Source organism: Equus przewalskii, chromosome 20, assembly GCF_037783145.1.
Source record: "Equus przewalskii isolate Varuska chromosome 20, EquPr2, whole genome shotgun sequence".
NCBI lineage: Eukaryota > Metazoa > Chordata > Mammalia > Perissodactyla > Equidae > Equus > Equus przewalskii.
The window spans coordinates 53318470-53334990 of NC_091850.1; the positions used below are offsets into that span (position 1 = coordinate 53318470).

Genomic DNA, 16521 nt, shown 5'->3' on the forward strand with positions numbered 1-16521 from the left:
CACCTGGCCATTTACGCCATCATTTCCATTTGCTTCCTAAAAACCAACATTCTGCCATGTGCCCACGATGACAATGGGCTCTGGCCTGGTCTTTGCTATGCTGCCCTCACTCAGGAACCGTTTCTGTTGCCCAGAGCAGGCTGGGACCAAGCAGGGCATAGGTGGGGCCTGGCTGAGGTGGCAGGACCATTGGGAGGAACAAAGGAAGAAGACATGGTGAGTATTGGCCGAAATCACATGACACGTGGGCACCACTGAGCTGGGCATCTTCTCCCTCTCACAGCTCTGTGGCTCAGTTTCCTCATCTCTGAAATGGGGGTGATAATGTTACCTCCCTGATGGGGCCCCTGGGAGGGATACTGAGTTAGGAGCCCAATGATGCTTAGAACACTGCTGGCACCTGGGGGGTCTCAACAGTTGTGTTAGCTGTTGTGGCTGCCTTTACTCCTGCGCATCACAGCACTGGGAAGCCAAAACTACACTCAGAGGGTGACAGCATGAGGATCATCTGCAAGATGGGCTCAGTAGAGTGGGACACAGAGAGGCTGGGCACCACCACACTCTCCATCGCTCTCCTTCCCTCTGTTTCCTTCTGCCTTCATCTCTTCAGAGATAAGGAGAGAATCAGAGACGAGGCTTCCACTGTGCAAATGAGAAAGCGGCTGGCTCCCTGGCCAAGAGATTAGGAAGACGGAAAATGTTCCTCACCCTCTACAGGGACCAATCAAGGCAAAGCGCCCCCTCCTGGGCAGGGGCAAGCAGAGGGCGCTCAGGGTTTGGCCCGCCGGGATGGTTTAAGACCCCAGGCCTGGGTCCACCCTGAGCTACGAGCAGAAATACCAGCACGAACAGGAGGAGTGAGGCGCGGATCCTGGACAGGGAGGAATCAGAAAGAGGGCAGAGAAGCAGAATCGTGGCAGAGAGGGGCGCAGAGCGCAGCGTGGGGAACCCAAAGCAGGAACAGAAAGGAAGGAGGGCACTTAACCGCAGCAAGAGCAGACTTCTTCCTTAGACTCAAGGAAGTGTGGAAGGAGGAGCGGGGACACGGAGGCCCCAAGACAAATCCCGCAGACCCCACTGGGCCTGCGTGGGCTCTTCCGAGGGCCCAGGCAGGACGTGATGGTTCTGGGGCGGCTCAACCCCCATTCTCCCTCGCGCAGTTTCCTGGTGGACCTCGTCTAATCTCAGGACCACCTCCTTATTCCTGATCTCAGATTTCTTCCCCATGCACACCCATCCAGCTTTTACCGAAACCACTATATTCTCCCACACTTAACTGGGTGGCGATTTAGAACAAAACACACGAGCCCTAAAGATTCGGTAGCATTCGGAAATCACCTCGGAAAGCCACTCCAGACCCCAGGAACTCGGGCACACGCACACACTGGCGAGAAGGGTCTAGAACCGGCTCAGTGGTTTGGAGGTACACCATCGCAGAAACTTGCCCCCCTAAGCCCGTGGCCACCGCCGGCTCAGGGGCATCGCCCGCGCTCTCCAGCCACATGGAGCCCCCTACCTGGGACCAGGCCGAGGCGAACCAGCCGGGCCGCGAGGGGCCTGCGGCTGCGAGCCCGGGCTGCCGGGGGCAGGGAAACAGGGCGCAGGCGCGTTCCAGCTCCAGGGTGGGCGGCGGCAAGTGCAGGCACTTCTTTGAGGCCAGCTCTCGGTACTTCCCAGAAATGTACTTTTCAGCACATTTTAAGAATCTCTTCTGTGTTCCTCTTTCACACGTAGCAGAGCACTAAAAAGAAAACAAAAGACGTGAGTGGAAAATATTTCTTCCGTGGTAAGTGTCTCTTTTACGAAATCATGAAGTCCAAATGTGTTGCAATTATATCAGCTTGGACATTGATATGTGTAAACATTCAATGAAATTTATTGGACCTTGGCACTTTAAAAAGGCATTACAGTATCTGTCATAAAAAAAGGAGGATCTTGAGGTCATAGTGGCCCAGCACTTCGGGGCATAAGTAAGGGCAGGGCAGTCAGAAACCATGAAGGGAGTAATTCTCAAGATATCATTTCACTTGGAAATTAAAATACTGGGCTGTAACTGATATTAGAATGCACTGAAATGTAATACACAAGGACATGAGGTCAACCCCATATCTCCGTGGACTGACACCACCCAACTGCAGCACGCTGCTGGCCCCTAACACAGGGGCAGGCAGAAGAAACCCAGGGCTCACAATCCTCCCCAGAAAGTTGAGTGCTGCCCGCGGAGACAGCAAGCACCCACAGAGAGCACATCCATCCTCGCCCCGCCCTGGCACGCTCCAAGCCAGAGCTGTCACCGCTGCAGGGCCCCTGGCATGTGCCTTGGGCCCCGGGCAGCCAGTGGGCCAGGCAGAGGCCACTGCCGCCACCTGTGGAGCAGGAAGGACACAGGAGGCAAGGTACACTGTTGTACCACCAGGCTGGGCTCCCGGGGTCTCGGACAGAGGTCCTGGTGCCTGGCTGGCTGCCCTGGACTGGGGAGTGTGGGTGACGGTGAGCCTGATGGGGGATTCCGTCTGGGCTGAAGTGTCTGCAGGTGGCAACGCCTGCCCAGGGTCTGGCCTCACACTCGCGTGCTTGGGCTCACAGGTGTGCTCTGGGTGTGCCTGGTGCCGAGATGGAGACAGAGATGGAAGATTCCTCTTGGTGCTTGCTGGGGTTTGTGCCTAAGAGAGAAGCTCTGAGGGATGTGTGTGTGTAAATGCAGATGTCCCCCTCTGGGGTTACGGAGGAGGTCTCTCAATACCCCCTTCAGATGGGTCCCACCTGGTGGGGTGCTGCTGTCGTTCTGTGGATTTTAGCTTTCTGATGTCCTTTAGGGCCTTACTGATGACTAGACCTCTGAGCTGATTCACCCCCTGATTAAGGAACTTCTCGCATGCCCCTCAGGCAGCCCCTCGTGCATGCTGCACCCATGGAGGGGGCTGGGCTATCCCAATGCCCCCTTCCCAGTGTGGGAGTCTGTGCCGGGTAGAGGTGGTAGCTCTGTCTGTACCCTCATGTGGTGTCCCGGCCATCACTCGGGCCAAAGCGAGGCCCGAAACCTTTAACACTTCAAACTCACGTTTCCAAGTGTTCATCCCATCACAGCAGGGCCAGGACAGCCCTGGAATAGCGCAAATAGAGGGGGCTTCCCAGCCTTCAGCAGAACAGGCATCCATTCCAGCAAACCCAGCATGAGTGGTTTCCTCTCCAAACGTGAAGGCTGCTAAGGACACCTGTCTCCTGTCTCAGGAAGCGAGTCCTCTGCCTCTTCTCAGGGTGATCCACCTTCCTCCCACTCTACGCCAGGTAGGCACTTCTGGGGAAACTGCTGCAGCTGCTCTGGGCTTAGGAGGGTCCCCACCACCCCACTGACGGCCTGATGAATGCCCACTACACTCACCTCGCATTCTGTTTGCCCACTCGTCCTCTGCTCAACACTGATTGGGTGATGACTGCGTGGATGCCCCTGGGGGAGATGCTTTAAGGACACAATCCCGAAAGGGAGACTTGGAGGAATGGAGTGCCAGGAGGCCAGGAGGTTGACTGAAGCCCAGAAGGGCGGCCTGAAGCTGGGGTGGGGGGACCCGAGACAGAGGAAGAGGAGCAGGCAGCAGTGAAACAAAGCTGGGAGAGGCAGGCCCAAGGAGAGAGCTGGTGGACCCATTCCCTCTGGACCAGGCACCTACCTGGGACCAGGCCGACACAAGCCACTGCAGCTTCTTGTGCTTGTGGCAGCGCTTAAGCAGACAGGCTTCGTGAGCCCTGGGCTTGGGCTCCGAGGTGCAGCCGGCGTCAGGCAGCAGCTGCGCCCTGGCAGAGGGGTTGGTGCTCTTACAGACCACAGACCTCTTCCTCCATCCCTTGCCGCAGGTTCGCGAGCACTGCACAGAAAGAGCGAGCGTCGGCTCCCAGCAAGGAATGAGTTGGACCGTGCTGGGGGAGGTGGGTGTGTGTGTTCCAGCCCATGGACCCTGCAAGGCCTGGTGAGGATCCAGCTCTGTATCCCACGGGGGCCCCACTGCTGCACCCCATGTTAACTGTGCCTGAGTTACCTCGGCCCAGGGCCCGGTGCTCCAGGCGGGCGGGCAGCTCTGAGACTGGCAGGCCTGTCGGCTGGAGGGCACAGGCTGCGGACACAGGCTGGCCGAGACCCTTTCCGACTTGTAGTGTGCCCGCCGTGTGCAGTGCACCGGTCGGCTCTGGGTGCCCCCGCCACACGTCCGGCTGCAGGCGCTCCAGTTCCCCACGGACCAACTGGGAGAGGACAGAGAGACCTGCTGTGAGGGACAGCGCCACCGCTCCAGGAGAGGAGGCTGTGTCTGTGGAGGCAGCGGCCCCATTATTTCCCATCTGCAGGCTGCATGCACATAGTTATTTCTAGTCACCAGAGAGGGCTCTCTGAGCGGCTGTTTCCACTTCCTGGGTCAGCTTTCCTGATGGCCATTCTTCCCCACCCCTGGCTTTTAACTGTATTCACAGCGTGTCTGTTTTCCCTCTTTTTTCTAAATGGAAAATTTCAAAATACAAAAATAAAGGCCTCCGTGTCCCCATCCGACGAACTTCAAGGATTATCAGTTTATGTCCCCAACCCCTATAGAATGTTGAAACAAATTCCAGACATATAAATATTTCAGTATACATCTCTGAAAGATAAGGATTCTTTGTTTTTCTAACATAACCGCAATACCATTATGACATCTAAAGAATTAACTACAATCCCTTAATATCATTAAATATTCAGTGTTTCGTTCCCAATTGTGTCACAAATGTCACAATTTAATCTGTTTGTTTGAATCAGAATCCAAATAAAGCCCACACTCTGCAGTTGGCTGATGTGTCTTTTTTCTCTTTTAGCCTATAGCTTCTTCCTTAATCTCATTTATTTTTCTATTCAATGTATTTATTATGGAAGGATTGCTCACCTTACTGAGTCTCCATGGCTTTTTTTGCTGATTACAGGATTTTGCAAATTACGGCTCTGTGGTATCACTTAGCATGTTCCTCTGTCCTCTGTACTTCCTGTAATTTAGTGGTTGGATGTAGAGGCTTTATCAGATTCAGCGGGACAAAAAATCTTTTTTTGCATGATGACTTCAAAGGGGATATCTTCCCATAGGAGGCTAATAGTGTCTGCTCATCTTTCTTCTAATTTGTTGGCAGCTGTTGATGTTCGAGAATGTAATTTTTCAAAGCAACTTATTTTCTTCTCTGGTTATGAAAGTCTCCCTTGTCGATGTGCATGTTGGCAGATGATGGACGTTGGATGGAGCTGGGTCCAGGCTCAGCCCAATTGCTCTCAGATAAGCCTGAGGATGTCTACAAAGCCATTGGCTGGCTGTGCACAAGTCCACCTAGAGGAGAGCATGAGGCACACACTTGGGGGAGGGGGGCGCATCCAAGGCAGGAGAGAGCCAGGAGGTGGAATGTGGTCCAGGGAGGAGGACTCGTTCGGCTGGTAAGGCTTTGGGCTGCCTCCAGGAGACAGTCTTTGGACTCTAAGAGGACTTGATGGTTTTCACTCATATTTGTCTTCCTGTTTGGGGCATTTCAGTAAAAACTGAAAATCCTGTGGAAAACGTTGGGGCCTAAGGGGCTCCACCCTAGTGGTTGTGCACAAACAGCATTGAAGGCAAAGGCGAAGCCATGATCTCCCTTCTTCAGATGGCACAGCCTGACCATCCTGCAGGGAGAAGCATGGCTGCCAGCCACGCTGTCACCTCGCCAAGTTTCCGGGATGCCAGCGAGGGTCATGATGGGGTCACTCAGGGGCAGCAGAGCCAGGGGAACTGCCTGTGAGGCTAAGTCTGTGAGGGGGGCTCCAGGGGAGCCCAGAGAGGAACGTTCTGTCTTCTGCTCCACAGCAGTCCCGAGTATGAGTTAATATAACAATGATTTTCTCCTGAATCTTGAAGTAAAACAAGATTTGCGAAGATGCCCCGGCTCATCCTTTGCTTCGTGAGGTTCATCCTGTCCCCCACACTGCAGCCCGATGGTCATACTTGGGCTGAGGTGCCTCGGCAGCAGCCAGATATTTGGTCAAGAGCTCATGCGGTGCCTCTCGAAACACCCGTTACCAATCGGAGAGGCTTTGTGAGGAGTGAAGTGCGTGAGCTGAGTTGCACAGCGAGAGACGGAAAGAGAGGACAGAAACTGCCCAGAGATAGCCACTGTAATTAGTTCCTCAGATCTGCGTCTGGTGCTTTCGGTGGGTGTGTCTGTGGGTGTGTCTGTGTGTGTCAATATTTTTTTTTAACATGGTTGAGGGCAGGCAGTATATGCAACTTTTAAATTCGGCATTTAAAAAATTCAATGTCTAAAACAAGCATTTTTCTTACATGCAAAGTCTTTGTAAACATATTTCCAGAGTCTGTAGTCTTCACGGTATGGACCAAGGTATGTGAATAGCTGGCTCAGGAAACAAAGGCAAAATGGATTGGGTTCCATGCTCCACGAGATCCATGGGCGCCTTGACATTGTGCCGGTTCTCGGTATGCCCTGCCTGTCAAGATTTCTGAGCAAAATGCCCAGGACTTTTCCTTAAGTCCTCAGAGGAGTCCATGGCCCAAGTAATTTTAGAGGCAAGTTTTGGACTCTTGTGAAGGTTCTAAGGATATTTAGGTGGTGGAAGAAGGAGAGGAGATTGACGATGCTTCCCGGATGGGAAAAGGAAGGCCCAGCCCAGGGCTACCAGCAGCCCTGCCCTATGGCTTGGCGCACCTTTAAGCGGAGTTGTAACGTGAGAGTTTGACTTACTTTTGTTTGTAGAAGGCTTGAACTATTTTATACCAAGTGTTTCTCCTGAACAGATTCTATTATGTTTCTAAGAAAATTATAAAAAACAGTAAAGCCAAGTTGTATTCACATAAAAAGAAACTATGGCAGGTTTGTGGGAATTGTTCCATACTGACAGTGGAAATGCTTCCATTTTTCAGTGTCATCAAGATCAGTGGTTTTTATTTCACATTATACCATGTATATTATGTATCACGGCTATGCGACGTTGGTTTTTGGCCTCACAGCTGCGATGATTCTGCATTTGGAGCCTTTTGGCTGCTTTTCTGTTGTTCTTCTGTTTCCTCCCATTTCTTACATTTGCTTTTTCTACCCCGCAGCCTTATAAATTATAATTGGTGTGTCCACTCTGGGGCTGCAAAGACGTCTTGGCGGCGCTCGGGCTTTTCACATTGCCTCGTTAGGTCCTCTGTCTCCACCATCTTAAGCTATTCCAACTGGGGTGATCCATTCTCTGCCCTTCTCCTAACGGCACATCATTAAGAAACCCTCCTAAACAAAGATCATTCACATGGCATCTGGAAACGCCAAGTGTCTGTTTTGTTTCACAGGCAGAGCTCTGGGGAAACATCTTGATTTCAGCTCATGAAAGAGTCAAAATCCACGCACGCTTCTGTGCTGATATCTGAGGTTCCCTGAGCAGAAGCGAGGTGTGTCTGGCAGCCACCCAGTGGTCATCTTGTCCCACTTTGTTTTGTGTTTCCTAGGTCCACAAGTTGGAACAAAGCAGGTGGCTGGTATTACTCAAATCAGCCAGGCTTCCCAGGCGGGACCTGGAGGACTCAGCCACCAGCCACTGTGGTACTTCCCCAGGCTGAGGGCTGCCCTTGCGGGCACACCTTTATGGCTCTCAGTGCTGCCAGGACAGGTGGCTGTCACTCAACACTGTAGGCAGGATTTCCTAGCACCATTTGTTCAATATTCCGTATCCCTAATTGTCAACAGTCATGAGTTATTTCTTAATAAAATGACTTTCCCCTCTCCATTTATAAAACAATATTTTTTTTTGATCATTTAATGCAAATTCTTAGCAAGGGTACTTAGCTTTAATAAAATACCTTGTCATGAAGGACCAGCCAGGCAGCCCCAGTACTGGAACTACTATTCAGACTCAGAGGCCACTCACTCGCGTGGACCAGTGCCTGCTGCTTACAGCTGAGCCCACCCAGAGCAGCCAAGAGCTGGCCGGGACTTAGCACCAGTCAGTCTCTCAAAGAGCAGATCAGTGCGAGCTTCATTTTAGAATCTAGTTTCAGTTTCTTTTTTCTGCTTATTCTCTTTGAAGTTTCAAGACTAACTGCGCTCCCTCGTTCTCTTTTCAGGAGCCGCTCTCCGTCTTCTGGAGAGTAGTCTTTCACAACTCAGTGAACACACGGAATAACGACAGGGCAGACGCCGCGTCGCGACACAAACCTATGAGAAGGCCATCATAAATATCAGGTAGTCACGGCTGGATTCAGTTCAGGGAGGTGCGGCTGGACACGGTGAGACGGCGATAAAGCACAGCGTTAACTGTGAGGGGTTCCTCTACGTCAGTCAGACGGGGTGCACACGACTTCTACATGTCAGTGCATCTGTCACAACTTTCAGGTAGGCTGTTCTGAATCAAGCCATCCACTTTTACTTTCCTAAGTCATCTTTAAAGACCTTTGTGGCTATAAACATGGACACTCACACGCTCAATCATCATTGTCCCAGGAGTTATGGTGGCTGCCTTGTGGTCCGATGGGATGGGTGTCACATGATTTTTGAAGACAGAAGGACCTTGTCTTCATATGAAACTAAAGCACCTTCACATGTGCAAGTAATCTGAGATCCACCACACTTTTCTTCTAAATGAGATGTTTTAAAGATAACAATGCATATCCAACAATAAACAGACACCAGTTTGAAAAATCTGCCTTTTCTATAGGGAAAAAATAAGTTAAAGCGTGCAGGCAGGCTGTACACTGACAGCTGAGGCCAAGAACTTGGGAAGACGAGGAAGGAGAGAAACTGACTTCCTGAGCCCACCTGGCAGATGGCCGTGGCCCATTAGCTGGCCTGCCCAGTCTGCTGATATGGTGATTTATTATTGGTCTATGTCAAAGGATGTTTCATCAGTATCACAGGGTGCCAGCTACAGTCCAGGCAAGTTCAGAGGCAGAAGGCCAGCTCGGAAAGGGCCACTGATCTCGGTAATCAAATGTGTGAGTGAACAGTGTTGTTACAGCCAGAGTTATTGGACAAACAGACCACACCTGCCCACAAGCGCTACCTTCGGGAGCAATGCGCATAGTCTCTATCCTTCTCAAGTCCAGTAGCAAGTGCATTAGGGAACGACAGCAATGGTCTGAACACAACACTCACTCATTGCCCTCCACTGCAGTCTGTTTGCCTGGATGTTCTGGACACCACTTGGCAGGAAATGACCCTCTGACTATCTGCTGGACGCATCCTTCTAGGGGCAATGCCAGGGACTGGCCCGGATTTTCAACTCAGAGCCGAAAGTCCACTACCGACGACTGGCTGGCAAGGACAGGGGCCGGACTTCAGAGAACAGGAGACCCAGATGAGGAATGCAGGCCCGGGCCATCAGCACTTTGAAGCTGCAACTTGACAGTTACTTCACTTTGTTCCGCCTTAAAAGTCGAAACACTTTATCCAACTTGTAAAACTGAAGGAGAGATTTATAAGGAGCCAGACACAGGCACGGAATTGTTTTCATTTTTACACGCTGCGTTTCTTTGCTGAATCACCCAAAGCCAACTGAAGGGCAGCAAAAGCTCCCTCAAAAGGAGGCGCTGGGAGTGTTAATTTTATGGGCTACGAGAAGCCAAAGGAATGGAAATTTTTATTATTCAGGGTTCAGCATGCCATTTTTACCAGATTTTCCTGTCTCACTATCCTAAGATGTTATCTTAAGAAGAATCAATAAGATCCATAGAGCTCTCATTTACATGGGGAAAGACAGGGTAAATGAAATTAGGAGGGACACGCAAACCAAAGAAACTGACCTCACTGTTCCAAACAGCCTTAATAATTCCCTGTTTCAGCAGAAGTCCTCCATCTGAAGGTTCTTCTCTCTGCAGCCCACTGAGGGTGATTGTATCTTTTAACTCAAAAGAAAAACTCTAGCTCATAAAAGGTAAAAGGAAAATCATTAGATTCTACATGACAATGAAGTCCTGGTCCATGGCGAAGCTGACCCTCTATCCAGTTGCCACGGAAAACTGGAAAAAAGAAGGCTGAGGGTTAGAGCTTGGAAGGACTTCAGAAATGATGGGCTTTCACAGCCGTGTCTTACGTGTGGGTCTGAGCTCCAGGAAGCAAGGACAGTCACTGAGGGAGTGGAGATGCAAAGAGGAGGGGGCAGGAATTTCCCCCAAGTGCTGTTCTCAGAATTCATCCCTACTCTATTCCAAAGACTGAAAGTCTTTCTCATCACTGGACTTCAATGTGGGGAGGGCGGCTCCCTCCTGCTCGTCTTCCATACCCATTCAGTATCCAACCATTGAGCCAACTGTCTATATTACAAATGCCTTTGTTACGGAGTAGAAAATACTGGGGTGATAACTACATACAAGTGGGCAAATGAGCAATTTAGACCAGATGCAACTGAAATTGAGGACTGAATGCATAGGAGATGCCTCTCTCCACTTTACCAGGTTTAACATCCCAAATTCTCATGCCTGAGGCTAGTAACAACAGGCTGAGAGGACTCTGGTCTGTGGCTAAGACTGTTTCCCAGACCACAGCTGGCTGGTGGGGCTCTCAAACACCGACGCATTCCTGGTCTCTCCTCCTTTCCACAGGAATCACAAATCTGGGGTTGGGGATCAAAAATCTGAACTTTTTACAAAGCCTTCCCCTTCCTAGCCTGGTGGCCAAGATGACCAGCAGAGCTGGGAAGCTGACTCTAAGAAATGCAACATTGTGCTCTTCAGGACAGTCCAGGGTCCTGCAGTTGGGAACTGCCCTCGCTCCCACCCTCGTATTAATACAAAGTTGTACTCATGTCATTTTTTAGCTCTTATGAGCACTAGCCCGTGCCAGTGAAGAACCAGAGGGGAAGCCTGGCGAATAGCTTCTTCCACAGGAAGGCACACACCTTCATTCCTTGTCATTAGCAAATCAGAAAAGCCCACTCAGGCTCCTCCGTGGACCTGGCTGTGTGAAGTCCTCCTGGTTTTAAAGACGGTGCTCCGGAGCAGCCTTATAGCCCCCGCCCCAGTGCCGGAGCTTCAGGGACTGCAAAGTCATGTAAGCTTAGGCTCCTTCCCAAAGAAAGACCACTCGGGAACCAAAGTGGCTGAGGAGCTGGGAGGGCCCAGAGCTGCTCCTCGCACAGGGACCCTTCCAACCTTGAAATAAAGAGCTCTGAGAATAAAGGTAACTGTGTCCAATACTGACGCTCTTCCAAGCCTCCCAACACCCAACTTGAGAGCTGGGGAGACATTCCTATCCGAGGACGGTTCCATGGTGCAAAGTCTTTGTAACCTTATGTTTTGCTTGGACATGGAAGATTGTGATAATAGATGTATTCAGAACAGGGGACACCATTTAGGTTACAAAAATCCCTTATACCACCCTACCCCCAGGCAGACAGTTGTTTTCCCACTGGGCAGGGCCATATAGCTTCCTACATGAGCCTCCTCAGTTTTCTGCCCTCCAGAGGGGAAAGCGGTAGGATCCTCCCCGGATCGGTTTCTGCCCTGGGAACCCTCTACATCTGCTCAGTTCTTCTCTGGACACCAGACATGCCGCCTGGATGGGCTCCTCCCTGCCACTGGTTCATTTCCAGCCCCATGAGCAGCTCTCTTCTTTACTCATTCTGAACTGACCTGTCAGACTCACTGAGCCCCTCCACTCTCTTGTCAAAACATCCCAGCCGCCTCCCACATCATGCTGAGCACTGGGTGGGGTGGGGGCCAGCCTTGCCCAAGGTTGTCAACATCCTTCTGCGGCCACCGGCGACACGTGGACACACATGGAACCAGCTGAGCCTGCACTCAAATCTGCTTCTGCCAAACGAACTTGTTATTGGAATTATGTAATATGATTAAATTTGGTGTAGCTCCATGAAACATAAGCATGAAAATCGAGAAGCTTGTTTCTATGAAAACCAGGTCGAATCTTTGGAATGACTCAGTAAAGATCAGTCGTTAAGTGGAACTTCTGTCAGCTCAGGCGTGGCTGAGACCAAAGTAAACTAGGCAGAAAACATTAAAAATGTAAAATGGTTTTGTACTTGGATGAATGGGACAAGTTTGAACCTTCTTTAAAGAAACTCAAACTGGATGTCCTAGATAGCGGGCAGATTTTATGCAAATAATCAACTTAGATCTTTAATAAGCAGATCCCTACTCAAAATAAGCTTTGGTCACAACTAAAAGAACTAACAAATAGATGCACATTTGTGTATTTTTAGTGAAAATAAAAGTTCAAGGTGTGTGTGTGTTTTTACATTATTTCTCCCTTAATCTACTTTCATCACTAGTGGGTTGAACATGAGCTTCTCTTCCATCTGGAGAGAACCCTGGATCCTCCCTGCTGAACTCCTCACCTGTAAAGCCACTGCTCTCAGAGCATCTCCATCTGATGTGTGACAGGACCCTGGAGCCAGCAGTCCCCATCTTCGCCCCCTCTGCCCTGTGTCCCTATTTCAGGGAGTGGAACCCCCTCCTGGCTTCCTTCCTCCAGCCCTTCCCACATCTCCCCAAATCACAGATTCTACTTCCTGATTCTTCAGCAAAGCTGCATCCTCCTGTACGTCTGATGAAGCCGGGTCTGTGACAGTTCATTCTATGTGTCCACTTAGCTGGGCCACGGTCCCCAGATATTTGGTGAAACATGATCCTAGATGTAGCTGTGATGGTATTTTTTAGATGAGGTTCACATTTAAATTCGAGTGGAGTTTGATTAAAGCAGATTGCTCTCCACAGTGTGGGTGGGCTTTATCCAATCAGGTGTGAAAGCCTTAATAGAAAAAGACTGACCTTCCCCAGAAGAAGAGGGAATTCTGCCAGCAGACAAGCTTTACACTTGAACCACAGCATCAACTGTGGGTCTCCAGCCTGTTGGCCTATCTGCAGACTTTGGACTTGCCAGCCTCCACCATACATAACTACATGGGTCAATTCCTTAAAATCTCTCTCCACACACACACACACACACACACACACACTTGCACATGCACATGCACACCCTAGTGGTTCTGTTTGTTTGAAGAACCTGGACTAATACAAGATCTTGGTCACTCCTCATCCAAACTGCCTCTGCGCTGGCCCCTTGCTCCTGGGTTTGGCCTGATAAAGGCCAGTCTCCCATCTATGCCAAGAATTATGTTCTGTGTTAATGCAAACGTGCCCCTGTACCATCTGAAATCCGTGCCCGTGCTGTTTCCTGGGAAACCCGCTCACCACCTGGGGAACATGCCATGTTGCTGTTCTCTTGCCTTCCTCCCCAAGTACTTACTGAGTGCAGAGAGTACGAGGCACGGAGCACCGGCAAAGCCCCGAGGAAGGGTGCCTTGGCTCTCAGGGCCAAGAAGGGGCCGTGGGTGAGCAAACATCCGCGCCAGGGGAAAGAGTCCAACCTCTAGTGCCGAGTCTCTTCACTTAGGTCTATGCCTAAGAACTTATTTATTCTCTCCAGGTACCTATGATGGCTGCTTTCGCCTTCAATTTGCAGTCCCGCCCCATTGTGAACCAGCCTTCGTAACATTTACAATCCTAACGATAAGGGAAGCACTGTAAGCTCAGCTTCGTGCAGGCACCTTGGAAGGTCATGAGAAGGAAGGAGGCAGGGACGCCACATGTCCCCAGGACCTTGGGGAACCCCTGTTCTAGCACTCAATGCCCCTGCCTGGGGGCCTCCCCTTGTTCCTGCTCCTGGGCTGCTGGCTCTCTTTGGTCAGCTCCTTTCTGACCAGCTCAGCAGGAGGAATCGCAATGCAGATAGCAAGATCTCCATCACCGTTGGAATCCCATGTCTTAAAGGGACGAGAGAGGCCATTTTGTGGACAAAGGGAAGGAGCAGGAAGGACAGGCCTGTGGGCTTCATCCTGATCAGGAGGGCCCCTGAGTATTTTCTCCTCGCACAAAGGACTTGAGTGAAGGAGACGAGAAAGGAAATTGAGAAGAAACAGCCACAAGAGGCAACTGTTCCTAATTGTCTTTAGGTTGAAATTTCACACTCATTGAGCTAAGAATGTGTGCACTGCCAGCATCAGAAACCCTGGAAGGAACTGCGCCTTAGACAAAAGACAGCTAAACACTGACGCCCTCAGAGGCCTCTTCCCACGACCTTTTCGCATCCTGGACATCACCCTTCAGTCCTGCTTCCTCCCTCGAGCCATGGACCACAGGCTCACAGGGTGGCTCACAGCCTCGCATTCCTGTGACGTGCTGTGTGTGCCGCTCTCACTCCATTCGGTGCATCCACTTCGTTGAAGTGAGTAGGTGAATGCTCAGTATCCCTGTACCGAACACGGCTGTGCAGCCTGTGGGCTGGGCACACCGGGCACATCAGGCAGGTGCCCTCAGCCAGGCGCCCTCAGCCAGGCGCAGCCTGGGGCCTCGGGGGTCTTCAAGAATGGCTGTGAGAAGAGATGGACAGACACACCCCAAGAGGGGCTGAGCACTAAGACGGGCCCCACAGAAAGCCGAGGTGAGAGGGCCGGTGATGACAAGGCCAGAGAGAAGCTCTGCATGGCAGTGATGGGGCTGAGAGGACACAGCGCTTGAAGGGACTGGCCCTAGAGGATCCTGGAGGCCACGCGATGGGATCCGGCTTCCAAGCACGTGACAGTGGACAGGCATGGGGGGCTTGACATAGAGGAGTGTCTACACTAGCTTCGTATTTTAGAAAGATCACGGCCACTGCAGAATGGATGAGAGACAGAGGGAGCTAGCCTGGTGGTTGGAAAGCTGACTGGAAGCTTCCACGCTTGCAAGGGTGAGATGCTGGTGGCCTGACTACGGCCATGGCAGTGGGCTCATCCCTTGAGAGGTGGACATTCTGTCTGTCCACAAAACCTGTGTTTCACAATTTGACCTTTCATGAGTGCCTTTGTGACACTCTCAGGCCTACGCACAGGTAAGATACTCAGCGCTTGTCGACGAACTCAGAATAAACATCACCATCCCTGCTTCAGAGACATGCAGGCGTGTTGTCAGCCAAATGGAGTAATGTCCCTAACACCTCCTCACGGGCTCGTCATGCTCAATCTCTGTTTGAGAGGATTTGCTTTTGTCTGTGAATGTAGAAATTCATGAGACTGTGACCATGTGCCGACAGGGCTCTGCAAGGCTGCGTGCTCTGTGCAGCCCTGCTCTGGACCACCGCCCTGGGCTGAAGATGTCCCAGGACTGCCGTCCTGGGTGTGACCACTGTGAGGCGGTGTGGGGCGGGGGCGAGAGGTGGCTTTGCAGTCAGGCTGCCTGGGTTCCAGCCGTGGCTCCACCATCCCCCGCTGTACAACCCTCAGGAAACCATCTGGGAAACCAGACCTCTGTCTCCATTTCCTCCTCTGCAAAGTTGAGACAGTCACCGTCCCTGCCGCAGACGGTGCTGGGAAGAGCCGGTGGGTACTAGTGGCTAAGTACTATGGAACCGTTAGCCACGGTTACTGTTATTTAATCCCTCCATCTCATCCTCATGCTTGCCCTTCCCTTCTACTCCTCAGTTCTCACCCTGGAAGGTGAGGTCATTCACATACAGTCTACATGGCTCCATAAATTCAGCCCCTCCGTCTATCTACCCAACATGCAGACAAGGAGGGAAAGCCATGTTTGCTTACTGCATTAACCTTATTTCATATGTATTTCTTGAAAATTAATGAAAAGCTGATAAATGCATGACTAGTAAATACAAATTTTTAAAAAGACACATGTCCATTTATTTTGTTGAATTACCTCTAAGTGCTTTTCTGACACGGGGAAAGGGGGATGTAATAAAGGGAATACAGAAAGTCTGCAATTTTAGGATATTCACTCTTAAGAGAATCACTGAGAAATTCTAGAACTAGTTTCCAAAAATGGGAGGGGAAGATGAAGGAATATGAAAAACAACGCCCCCAAGAAAAGCTAACCAAATGCATGTGTTTATGTCTAAAGAAAGGGACTGGATGCCATCTAAATTATGCTAAACTAAATTAGGGATGCCGGAAAGGCCCTCCACAGGTGTTCCCCATCTCACCCGAGAACAGAACGAAAGCCAAGGGTCACTGACGGCAGAATGTGACACCCACGTTCTACAGGGCAAAGGTTTGTAAGAAAGAGAAACTACAGCTCGTCCATCTTACAAATCCTGTCCTTCAAAGAGAAAAGATAACTAGATACTTGAAGATCTTCTGAGAGATGCTGCCGAAGCTTATCGAGTCACGAGAATGAGGAGAATCTTGGGGCCTCTGTAGCTGCTTTTGGGTATCACCTTATGGATGAGTGTTCCTGAAGCAGATGTTTCTTCTCCCACCACCTGCAGAGAACGTGGCTCTGAGGCTGCCCAGAGCACGTAGACATTTTGATAGCTGGCTAGGAAATCACACTATTTAGGTAAAAACCAGCTCTCTGAACGTGAGCTTGCATGTTCCACAGATCTGAGGATTCCAAATCTAATTTACTTCTTTAGTTACAGAAGCTTTCCTATCCTGAAGATATGACATTTTTCTAATTGAGAAAAGATAAAACATGTTTCCCAAATTGCTGAGAGGATAAACATATTAATAAATACATCAGGGAATCACTCTGAAAGATAACTACATAC

The 16521-nt window shown here is 50.6% G+C and overlaps 1 protein-coding gene across 3 annotated transcripts in view; it reads right to left on the reverse strand.

Moving 5' to 3' along the window:
- The window catches only part of ADAMTS16 (ADAM metallopeptidase with thrombospondin type 1 motif 16), a 155060-nt gene that overhangs the window by 10721 nt on the left and 127818 nt on the right, over nt 1-16521 (reverse strand). For all 3 annotated transcript variants that reach the window (XM_070587238.1, XM_008518866.2, XM_070587240.1), the window contains exons 19-21: nt 4035-4236; nt 3669-3863; nt 1517-1741 (exon numbers count right to left, since the gene is read on the reverse strand). In XM_070587238.1, coding sequence (XP_070443339.1) covers nt 1517-1741; nt 3669-3863; nt 4035-4236 — 622 coding nt within the window. The remainder of the gene's footprint in view (nt 1-1516; nt 1742-3668; nt 3864-4034; nt 4237-16521) is intronic.